Here is a 12831-nt window from a genome sequence, read left to right as displayed (position 1 = left end):
CCAACCCAACTCTCTCTCTCTCTCTCTCTCTCTCTCTCTCTCTCTCTCTCTCTCTCTCTCTATATATATATATATATATATATATAGTGCCCAAATGATAACATAATTTTTATTAAAATATAAAAAAATATCGAATTTAAGCTCTTAATCTTTTATTATGAAGCAAAAATTTGATCATGTTCTCTGCTGAAAGTGTGATGTGAAATCATCTATCCACTTGCTTTCCGATTTACATAACAAAAATTGCATTCTGCAAGATGAAAACAAGAAATTCCCAAGCCCTAACTAGTGGTCTGAAGTAAGGAACCAAACTATAATAAAGAGGTCACTCAAAGCATAAATGGTGATAAAAAATAAAAACTACAATTAGTTACACCCATATTCAAACCCAAAAGCTTAAGCTAATGGGTGATGAGTTCGAAGATTTGTATCAACTTTCTTTGAAGATGAAAAGAATCTTTAAACACTCTTCGACACACATTAATTATTAAACTTGGTTATTGAGATGGTGGATTAGAACACAAATTAGGGAATGTGGAGCTAATTCTGATACCATTTTAGAACATTCAAAAGCTTAAGTGAATGAGCAGTGAGAGCTGAAAACCATTTACCAGTTATGCTCTTCTATTTTTTTGATTCAGTAAGAGGCTTAAAGTCATGTTCTATTTAGTTTTATGTCAATATGAAATCTTTCGGTCTAACATCTAACAAGATTTTAAGTTGTGTATTCATTATTCAATTATTACATAAGTTAATTCTTTTCTTTTTCATAAGAAAAGGTTCCAAATACTTCTGTGTTATAGACAAATGATCTTCCTTTTTTTTTTTTCTGTAAATAATTTTTTTATTTATTTTTAATTAACTAATCAATAAAATATAGAGTACGGATGCAGGCACCTGGGTCTTCTGAATCACTAGTCTTGTTCACCTTGGACAAAAGACACACATTAAGTCATTAACCATTGTCTATTGGGTGCTTCCCCACATATTTATATCTAACTATTTAATTTAATTAAGCCAGATAATCTGGCATTAAACCAAGAATTATCTCATATCTACAGCTCGTTTAACTGATAGTACTAATTAATATTCTAACCATCGCCCATAAAAAGCACTATACGAAAGGACTACGAAAAATGAGAACAAAATTATATAAGAAATACACTTTATCAAGAATCTATCCGTTTCTTGATAAAGAATCTCAAACACATTGAAGGACTTAAAAATAGTTGCACTACATAATTAAGTCTAACCCTTCATCACTTTCTTTCAAACAAGAACATGAAATGATACTACTCATTATTATCTACCATTGCAATTGCATTATTATTATTATTATTTGCTTGGCCTAACAAACTGCTTATTGACCGAGCTTTGACTACGCCAAGCTTCATCTTCTTCTTGGAGATCGTCAATGGCTTTTTATCATCATTTCCTTTATCTTCACCATCTAGCTCTACCATATCTTTTCGTTCTTTATCCTCTTGTGGTGGCAATGGAGATAAAGCACACGAACTTGCCTTCTTCGCTGCGCTGCTGGCCATGGATCGGTTGCGAACACTAGTCATACTTCTTAGTCTTCCTTTACCCAAATGGTGTTCGCAGAGAGAGTATCCAACAAGAGTTTGTTGACAACATCTCCATCCTCTTCCATTGACACGACTACAGCGAGACCCCTCCATAAGTGCACCACCTCTAACCTTCTTTTTGCTAGTACTAGTATTACTCTCTTTGATTTCCTTCTCTTCTTCTATTTCTTGATTATTATTATTATTGTCACTGTTGTGTTGAAGCTGGCATTTCTTGTTCATTTTTGTCTTCATTTTCTTTTCTTTTGTTTCTTCTTCTTGCTTCGATCTTTCCAAGTTCCCCCTTCTCTTCTTTAATGGAAATGCTTTCTCTCCCTCACACCATCTCCCATCTATATACACAGTGCAGCAAGAACAGCAATAAAGAACACTGATATTTTTATGGGATTACTCTAAACATTCAATTTCTAACACAGAATTTGTCTACCTTGATGAGAAGAATTTGATTCTTGAAACACCATTTCTGTTTCTGTTTCTGCATTAAATAAACTTCCTCTCCTAAAAACAAACCAGACCCAGAATTAAAGATTCACAACAACATAGATCAAATCATACTGACAAGAAAAAGAATGCAAGCAAAGAAAATGACGCGAGAGTGCAAGTATACATATACAATATATATAGAGAGAAAGAGAGCAAGATGCGTATATTATGTATGGGGACCAGCATACCATGCTAACATGCACCGCATGAGCATCTCTTATTAGGTAGCCAAAAAATAGATAGAGAGCTAAAAAAATAAAAATATAAAAGAATTACTAAAATTGAATTGTTATATGGGACTGCAAGGCATGGTGTTGTATAGCTAACACTCATAAAGATGATTAAAGAACACCTAATTAAAATTAAAAACAGTATTTTCCACTAACTGTATTGATTTTTTCTTTGCTGGTAAAATTATTAATTTTCACTTTTTGGCTTGTTTTTTACTACAAGATTTCATGAAAGAAAAGAAGAAGATAGATTTTAACTTTATTCTTTCTTTCTTTCTTTCTTACCTGGTATAATTACTTGTTTCACCATCTCTTCCTCCCTCATCTTTCTGCAACAACAATTTCAAGAATCACAACAAATTGAAAGATCCACTCAATTAGATAACTTTATGGTTAATGCAACTCTAAATCCAACAAAAACGTCTCCCTACGTCACACTAAGCACAAGTGCAACTAATTATTCTTTAAAAATCAAGAAATTATTTCACTAACCGGCGAATCTTTTGCCTCCTTCTTGACTTCCTCTTGGTAGGGGTTGTTTCCATCTCCGATCGGTGGATTAGACGAGGAAGGATTAAAGTAAGCAGCTGTGTCATCTTCTAGTTGAAGTTGCACCACCGGTGACCGGCGCAAGTTGGGATCTGAGAGAGGTACCGGAGAAAGAGAAGAAAGAGGAAACGGTACCTTTCTTTTTCTGATCCTCATCGGTGCAAGAATCAAGAATAGATTTGTAGGTTCTCAGGCAAAGATTTGATGATCGGAAAATAAAGAATAAAGAAAAGAAGAAAGATTTAAAAAACAGCAATCGAGAAGTGAAATGATCCTTGAGAGAGAGAGAGAGAGAGAGAGAAAGAAAGAGAGAAAGAGTGTAAAAACACAAACACTACTACTACTATAATAACACTAAGACCAAGAAAAATGTTTATCCTTTAATAAGTCTTTTGTGTGTTTTTATTTTTAATTTTCTTCTCTCTCTCTAACTTTTATTTGTTGCACCAAAGAAAGGAGGGGAAGGGAATAAGAATACTACTGTTAGACAAGGAGAAGGGGAGGGGGGGAAGGAGGGTATGCACGTGCGGAGGAGCACGTGTGGGGAGAAACTGGCTGAATGGGTAGCAGGTGAGAGAGAAAAGAGAATCAAGGAGAAGAAGGAGACAGGGTACGGACGAGGAGTGACAGGGTGGAAGAGAGAGAAGAGAATACAAAATGATGGGAGTGGGTAGTTTTATCGTTTCTACTTTTTAGAAGGAGAGAGAGTGGAGTGGGTCCCATCCCCACAACCTCCTTCTCTCAACTCTCAACAACGACCCAGATGCTTATACATTTTGTGTGTGTGTTTGTAATCCTTCATTATCCATTTAAATTTTTTTTTTACCCCTAATAATAACTGTGTGGAAATCTTTTTTTAACTGTGTGACTGGCTCTACACTCTACCGTCTACTCTTCCTTATAATTTTTTTCTACAAAATATTTTTACTATTTTAATTTTATATTATGTTTTAATTATATCATTTGTTTTAAGAAAATCTTTGAAAAAATAATAAATTTGATTTTATTATTACAAATAATCAATAATAAAAATTTTAAATTAATTTTATAACATTTTATTTCTTTTAACTAAAAAAAGAAAATTATGGATAATGTTTTTGAAGTTTTTGAATTAAAATATAATTTTTTTTGATACTCCATTTTTATTTTTTATTTTTTAAGAAAATAAAAAATAAAAAACAGAACTAAGTAAACATGTTCTAAGTTCTCACTCCCGCTCATCTTATTTTTTAATATTTTTAGTTAAAAATAATTATAAATGAATTTAAAATGAATACAATTAAATGAAATCACTGATGGTGATGGAAAATAAGATATGAATTTAATCATTGAATATTTGTTATCCATGACCTATCATAGATTCAATTGTGGGTACTTATAAACACCTTTACATTATTATTTATTACTATTAAAAGAGTAGTTTAAATAGTTTAAAGGGGATTTAAAATTTATAGATATGCTAATCGTACTTTTAAACAATTTTGGAATGGAGAAAAGATAAAATTATTAACAGATTCGTACATATCTATTTGGAGGATGTCGGATTCAATTCATTCATGCAAATGATAGCTGATTCATATCTAATAACTAAAATTATAGGTGTTTGTAAAAATTTTAATTAGCAGTTGATAGCTTATAGAAGTTCCGGTCAAGAAAATATTACAGAATTAAAAGTGGCTCTAGTTGATAATTCATCAACTACAATTTGGAATTTTTTCGTAACAACTAGTAGGTATTTTGTATGGATTATACTTATTTAAACTATATCCTTGATCCCATTCATGAACCAACCCAATAAAATAAATATCTTTAAAATTACTTTTAATTTTTATTTTTTTTTAGTATATGGTCAGAAATATCATCGTTTCAACAAAAATTCATATTTTTATTGGTTTTCGTCTATGGGTGAAGCTGTGGACTCGATCTAGGCAAATCAATCATAATTGGTATTTATATTATATTTGTAATCCTAATATGTAATTATAAAAATAATTACTAACAGCATTTTTTTTAGATTAATATTTTTTATCATTTTATTTACAGTTTATTAGAAAAATAAATTTATTTTAATATTATTTCAAAAAATTTAATTAGCATTTTTTATTTATATAACATGTTAAAAAATATATATTTACAGTAAAAATTAGGAGGATGTACATTATACATCACAATATATAAAGCTTTAATGGTCATTTCACTTTTAAATAATGATTATTAACAACTATCATTTGGTATGAATCATGAATAGCTAAATGAAAAGGGCTCTTAAATGAGTTTAAGACGGATACTAATAGTAAAATTCTAAAATATTTTGTTATAGATAGTTGAAAATTTATAAGTACTTATTCAGCTTTAATCCCTAATTTGAACATAGGACAAGTAAAGTTTTTAGAGTAAAATATAATTTTAAATTTTAGAGGCAAAATGTATTTATTTATTTTTTTCTAATTTTTGAGGGATAAAATGTAAGTTATTTCGAGGGGGAGAAAAACAAAAATTTTGTCAAGTACTTATCGATCAGTAATTACTAAAAAGCCAAGAATAATAAGATTTACGTGGTAAGTGATAGATCAGAAATCTCACAAAAAAAAATATATATATATACAGAATAGTGTCATCTAAAAAGAAAATTTTACAAAATAAATTTTGAATTTATATTTTCATTAATTAATATGAGGTTTAGGGTTGATAATGTATGAAGCTTTGAGTTGGATCCGCACCAATTAATTGAAAAATTAAACAAGAAAAGTGAAATTAATGCTTAAAGATTTTAATTAAATTGGAACAATTGGTGTTCATTAATAGAAAAATTTGTCATTTATTACTGTTAATAAGAACGTTTAATTGAAAAATTATTTGTTTTACACAAATAAATAAATAAAAAATAAAAATAAACGGAAACATGTCAATAGAATAAAATTTTCAGGTTTGACAATCTTGTGTTGAGTTGGGCTTCACAATTTTTGTGATTAATGAAATGTGAAATCAAAGCCACTTATTTATAGTTTTAAATGTGAAATCAAAATTTTTTTATGTCGTATTTAAAGTAATTCGTATATAAAAACTCGATTCATTTATTATTCATGGTAAGAGTGCTTTATAGTTAACTCATGAGACTATTAGGAGATCACTCCTTGATTCAAATAATTAAATGTTAATGTTTTTATATATATATATAATTTATTAATTCATACCCGCAGCAATTTATTAGAATATATCTAAATTTTTAATGGTGAGAGTTTGAAAATTTTATAGTTCTAAATCGATGTAAATGAGTTGAGCCGAGTTCCAATTTGTCAGACTCGAAGCTCAGCTTGATAAGATTTAGCTCAACTCGAAAATCAACAAGTCTGAAAATTTTAGGCTCGAGTTCGACTCGAAAAATTTTGAATTCGGACTCGACTTAAGGTTTGAGACTCGAGTAAGTTTACAATAAATATTACATATATGTATATATAAAAGCTCGATGAGCTTTCAAGCTAAACATCATTAGGCACGAGCTCAACTCGTTTAGCAAATGAGTTAATTAGCTCAAGTTCGAGCTCGAACTCGAACTCGACTCGAGCTAAATTTTTTTGAACTTTTTTCAAGCCAAGCTCAAATGGTGCGTGAGTTGGCTCGGCCCATGTTGTAGATTTAAGGATGGAAGTGGGGTGGGTATCTGCGAAATTTAAGCTAGTGGTACCCATATCCATTTAAATTTTTACTATTTAAATCCGTTTAAAAATCCATTTAAGTACATCTACCCATCTAAATCCATTTAAATTTTTACTATTTGTACTCGTCTAAGACCTGTTTAAAGTATTTTTATACGGGTAGGGTACTCAAACTATCTAAATTCGAGCTTATTTAAAATATAATTTTTACTATAATGATTGGGATATCCATGAGTACCTAATGGCGGGTAACAGGTAACAGATATCCAAAGACCTATACCCGTACCCTACTTATATCCATTACGGATAATAATTTCACTATTTGTACTCATCCTAAACCCACTTATAACTACTCATATTTTTTTAAAACGGATCAGAGCGAGGTAGGTATCTAAAATATCCGCACTGCTTCCATCCCTACGTTGGTTGTCTGTTGGCACACGTTTTTCACGTGCATATGTTTTTCCCCCTTATTTTTTCATCTGAAATAGGTTAAGCATATAATTGGACCAAAGTTATACGAGCAAGCTAGCCCAAATTCTGGCCCTGGTTACTAGGCTTAATCCAATGGGCTTGAGAGAGAGAGAGAGAGAGACTGACTGAGGGTGTGTATTTATTTATTTATTTTTATTTTTATTTTTATTTTTTGGGTTTTTTCCAAGGACTCTAATATGGATTCATTCAACTCACAAGCAAGTAGTTGTACAGATATTATTAAGCCAAATTTTGTTAATAAAGCACAATATTTTAGATTATTAAGCGCAAATGATGATACTGATTAATAATTTAATATAATTAAATTTTAATTTTTTATTTGTTTTAATTTAATATATATCACTTAAAAACTTGATTTTGTTTGAATTAACCAAAAGTAATAGGTAACAATTTTTGACTTAAAAGCTACACTATTTGAAACAGCTTTTTTCACTTGGAAATTTATTCATCATTTAACTTCATCTACTAATTTTTTATTTTTTGTCAAAAATTATCACAGCTTTATTTATTTTAAGCCATTACAATATATATCTTCTAGTTAAAAAAATAGAATAATGCTATTTTTGGGTTTGAGACTATAATTTTTTTGAAATAAATATCCAGAGCTATGAGCTTAATAATTAGAATTGACTCGAGAATTTCTATCTTCAATAGATTTAAATTGGAAAACATTGATTTATATTTCAGTTTAATGTCTTCATAAAAGTTTTGGGATTCAAACTTCTCTAAATTAGAAAAAAAAAATCATAGAAAAGTATAAAAAAAAATCCAACTGGAATCAAGATCATGATTGATAAGAATTAGTGTTGGTACCAATTCAAAACCTTAAAGGCAAATGATCCCCTGTCTTAGTGGTAGGGGTGATGCCCTGAGACTTCTCCCATGTTCAATTCTTGACATTATAACAATTAATTTCAATTTTGAATTTCTTTTCTTCAGTGGATTTTATTGTCTTTAATGGGATTTGTAATAGATTGTACTGCTGCCGATAGTGAAGAGTATAAAAAAATTCATTTTATGTACTATCGAATGGCAAAATAATAATAAAAAAAAACCTTAAAGCTGTTGAATAATCGGTTTAGAGTTCAACCTCCAATTTATTGAATTAGAACTATAAAATGGTCTAAGTTCATCATTAGATTAGACACTAAATTAAATTGATTTATCTTTTTTTGGGTATATTCGACAGGGAGATTTAAATTAGTAAATTGAAATATAGTGTCCACTCCTCAGGTAATCTCACCTTACAAATAGGTTAAGACACTATTCATCAAATAGAAATTTTAATTTGTTCATTTAAATGAAAATTTACTTATTTTCATAAATAGAATCTATAATTCTATTTTTAAAAACATATGTAAAAATAATTGGGTAAATTGTGGAGATTGAGGTAAGTACTAGAGAGGTGGAAGATAAAAGAAAGGAGGTGTAAAAATTGAGTGCTGCATGTGCATGAATCCACTTCAATGGCCTATTTCAAACTAGGAAATGCTAGTCATACTCATGGGCCCAATGGGAAACAATTTAATTGGAAGAGATTATATTTCAAACAAAGTCTCCTACCATGAATTCACTGACCAATAAACAAATATATCACAAGAATGACCTTTGAAAATTTAACTATTTTATTTATTTTTTTAAATTATTGAATATTTTGATATATGGCCTAACCCCATTTTTTTTTTTTTTTTAAAGAACAATGTGACCTAACTTAACAAATTAAAGGTTACCCACCAATCAGATGGTAGTCTAGTTAATCTTTTTTAAAGTTGTAGTTTCAGTTCTTGATATAAATTGAAACTAGAACCATAATTCTGTTCTTATTAGATTTGGAATCAGAACTAGAACCAAATGACTTAAGAACTAGAATCAGAACTAAACCATAATTCTGTCTGATTTTGAATCGGTTCTTCGGTTTTGATTCATCGATTATGGTTCCAGTTCCAGTTCCCCCATTAAAAAATATATTGGTACCATATTTTTTTTTTAAATTAAAAGGATTATAATATTAAACTAAAATTGCAGTGATAATTAAAAAAATTTATCTATAATAATTATAATAATAACATAAAGTTAAAATTATATATAATTAACAATAATACTATTAATCATTAGTTATTACAAAGAAAATAATTATTATATTATTTGAATTAATTGTTATAACAACATTAGATATGATACAAAGTACACATGTTTTAGAAATATTATAAGTATAAATTATAAAGTATTAAAATATTATTAGTTTTAGAAATAGTTGTAATTATAGAATTATGATAATAATACAAACTAAAACTATGACTAACAAGCTATAATTAAAATACTATTAGAATATTAATATATTTATATAATTAATTGCTTATATATATATATATATATATATATATATATATATATAATACATCTACACAATTATACATATATATATAAAGTTATATAGGGAAAAATGCATGTCTAAATTGAAAATTGAGTTAAATTTACTGAATTGAAAATTGAGTTAAATTTAAGCTTTCTTCCTAAATATCAAAATTGCTAATTAATAACTAATACAGTGTACTTCAATCAATTACGGTTAGAGTCTTATACCATCTTAATATTTATTAGTAAATAGTAATACAATTTTAATTTAAATATAATAAATATTAAATAACAAATTTTCTAAAGTTTTCAATTAAATAATATATCCAAAAATTAAAATTATATATTTATTAATTGGTTCTTCAGTTCAGTTTTGGTTCGGTTCGGGTCTGGTGTAGTTCTAGTTTAGTTTCAGTTAGATTCTTAGTAAGAAACAGAACTAGAATTGAGACGTAAATTCTTTTGGTTCTGATTCCGGATCTTAAAAATGGTTCTTTTTCAATTTCGGTTCAGTTCGGCAATTCCATGTTTCGGTTCGAATCCCCCAAAAACCATGCACAGCCCTAATCTCACTTCTGTAAGGAATGGGAGGTTTCAAGTTTGAGTTCTCTCGACCACGATTGTTGTTATCAATTTGGTAAATTAAGGGGAGGGCTATTTTCTGTTGTGTAGCCCGCAATGTTATTTCAGACATAAAGATCTCCAATAAATAAAAAAAAGGTTTAACCAACATATCATTTTTTTTATAGTCAAATATTAATTTTATTGTTATATGATCAGTTATATAATAATAATAATAATAATAAATCCCTTACAACGGTCAATTATAAAAAATTATTAAACATCGTTTTCCAAAGAAGAAATAATGATATTTGAAATTTAATGAATTTTTTTGAAGAATTCTTAGATTTGAGCTTGTAAGAAGCGAGAATTATGAAAGATAAGGGTTGCTACAATGTCTTTGAGACTCTGCTGAAATTGGAAGCTTTCATTTCATGTGTCTTGTTGACCACAAGGACTCCTACAAAGTAGAGGGGTCCATAAAGCTTTATTTTTCTCTTTCACTGTATATATATATATCTTAAATGGATTGTTGATTTCAATTTGGTTATTGAATCTGACTCAAAAGGATGTTGTCTCCTGCCTAACATTTGTCCTTAATCATGCAACAATTCAACCTTTCTGCTTCTAATGTTTTATTTATTTTTAATTATATACTAATCAAGTATAAATAACATGCATGGTAAGTTTGAAGGGTTATATATATAAAAAGAAATCATGTAATGCCTAATGCTCAACAAAATATATGGTTGGTTTAATAGTAAGGTTCAATCTTCTTTTCAGTAACTTTTATTTTCTTTTAAAGAATATTTTTCTTTTTATTCTCATTGGATTCTTTAATTTAATTTGTTCTTTGTATTGACTATTGAGTTTCATTTTGGATGCAACTTGACTGGAATGGATTCTCTTTGGAAAAAAAAAAAAAAAATATGTTTTGAATGTATTATCTTTATAAGCATAGAATCTAAGGAATCTTCCTCTAAATTTGAAGTTATATCACCATTTTCATTAATCACTAGTTATTCAAACTCGTATCCCTTTAACAGGCTATATAATCTGATAAATTTTATTTACTCTGAAAGATTGTGAGCTGATCAATAAAGATTTTTTTATCTATATTCACTAGTGTTAAATATTAAAATATATTTTTGATTTAACTTGCTTAGTCTAAGTGGTAAGAATGATAGTTTTTCTTTCTTAATTATCAATACACGGGTTTACTTCCACTAGAGCAAATATCGATAATAATATTTTTAAATATATACATCAACTCAACATGTACATTGCTATCATCGATTACACATATTTTTTTTCATACATTTTTACACTTTGGATGCATCGCATTGTCCAAGCAAATCGATAAAATTAAAAGTATTAAGTAGTAGTAAATTCAAGATGTTTGATTCAACCCGATACGTATACTTCATATAATTTTATTAGGATTCTGCAGATTTTGATCTCAATATACACAAGAAATCATGATAAAAATAAAATCTTTAACCATATATTTGATTGGTTGATATCAAGTGAATGAGAAACCTCCCAATATACTTCCCAGCAAAATCTGTCCTGCTTGCTGTGCAAAACCATCAACAACACCTTTCATTACAATCTCCGTCAAATTTTTATTATGATTATTGTCATTCATGATATTATATGTTCTTGGAGGCTGCACGTATGGAGGAGAACCAACAAGAACAGGCATACCTGCTGCTGTATAATAATAATCCCCACCACCTATTTGATCATAAACTGGTAATGGAGACCTACTTGACGATCCTACTGTAAATGATGATGGCGATGGTGGATGACGATGAATCATCCTCGTATAGTGATGGCTTGTAAGGGGTAAAGGAGATCTACTTGGTGATCCTACTACAGATGATGCCAATGGAAGACGACGAATCTTACTTTTATACTGATGACTTGCAGGAGCTGCAGGTTGGTCTTGCTTTTGATTTTGGGTATTGGCAATAGCGCAGTTTAAATGAGCATCAAAACTACAAGAATTGCAGCGATAAAGCCAATGATTTGAGCCAAAGCCTCTACAAATATCGCATTGAAACACTTTTTTTGAATAAACAGGCGAAAAAATAAGCGAAAGAGTGTGATTATGAAGATGATGATTAATATTGATAGAAGAAGGCATATGAGCACACAGGGTATGCAAATCAAGCTCACAATCTTTACAATGGTAAGAAAAACCAGTGTCATGGCGCCCGCAAGCATTACACTTGAAAGCACCTTGAGGATAGGCTGGTGTTGAAATTAGGGTAAGTGTGTGATTTGGGTCTATCTCGTGTTTTTTGATTATTGGCATCTGAGCACAGACTTTGTGAAGGTAATAATTGCAAGAATTGCAATTGTATGTCCATCCAGAGATTGCAAGTTTACAAGATGAACAAATAGGTTTGTTTGGGATTTGGGAAGGGAAATTTTGTAGTTTTAGGGTATGTGGGTGGCTGAAATGTTGGAGAGTTGGATCAATATCTAGCCTGCCCATTTTTGGCTATCAGATTATCAGTACCAAGTGTAAATGAAAGTTGTTTAATTTGGCCTTTATTTGTATGCAGATGAAGTTAAGAGATAATACAAATACAAGCAGCTGCTAGCTAGGGTATGTTAATATCAAATTATTAAGCAAGATGTGAAAACATTTCTTGGAAGATAGTATCTTTTTCTACAAGATGATGTTCTTTTTGGTCTATTAGCGTTTTCTTTGTCATATATATATGATTTGCCTTGCCTTGTTAAAAAAAATCTTAAATTCTCCACCACATCTGTATATAAAAATTGAATCTTGCCGTCCCCAATAATCCAATTCTTGTTATTTTCGAGCTTGCAATTATATACTATCAGATGTCAACATCGATTTAAAATTAAGATAATGTTTGTTGTATGATTAAATTGTTG

The 12831-nt window shown here is 29.4% G+C and overlaps 2 protein-coding genes across 2 annotated transcripts; both read right to left on the bottom strand.

Annotated features, from left to right (window-relative positions):
* Positions 1–1128: 1128 nt before the first annotated feature.
* Positions 1129–3313, bottom strand: LOC105646530 (uncharacterized). Its single transcript, XM_012232392.3, has 4 exons — positions 2795–3313; positions 2588–2631; positions 2017–2087; positions 1129–1921 (listed from the first exon to the last, which is right to left on the bottom strand). The coding sequence occupies exons 1-4, from the start codon at positions 3005–3007 to the stop codon at positions 1293–1295; spliced, it is 957 nt and encodes a 318-aa protein (XP_012087782.1). The 5' UTR covers positions 3008–3313; the 3' UTR covers positions 1129–1292.
* A 7918-nt stretch (positions 3314–11231) lies between these two features.
* LOC105646554 (protein VACUOLELESS GAMETOPHYTES) lies at positions 11232–12475 on the bottom strand. The gene has a single exon (XM_012232420.4). It carries the CDS (start codon positions 12419–12421, stop codon positions 11441–11443), a length of 981 nt encoding a protein of 326 aa, XP_012087810.1. The 5' UTR covers positions 12422–12475; the 3' UTR covers positions 11232–11440.
* Positions 12476–12831: the final 356 nt, after the last annotated feature.

The sequence above is a fragment of the Jatropha curcas genome, chromosome 2 (assembly GCF_041381405.1).
Source record: "Jatropha curcas cultivar XTBG-Jc1 chromosome 2, XTBG_Jcur_1.0, whole genome shotgun sequence".
In the NCBI taxonomy this organism is placed as follows: domain Eukaryota; kingdom Viridiplantae; phylum Streptophyta; class Magnoliopsida; order Malpighiales; family Euphorbiaceae; genus Jatropha; species Jatropha curcas.
Note: the sequence above shows the minus strand (reverse complement) of the source record. Positions and strands in the feature narration are given on the sequence as shown.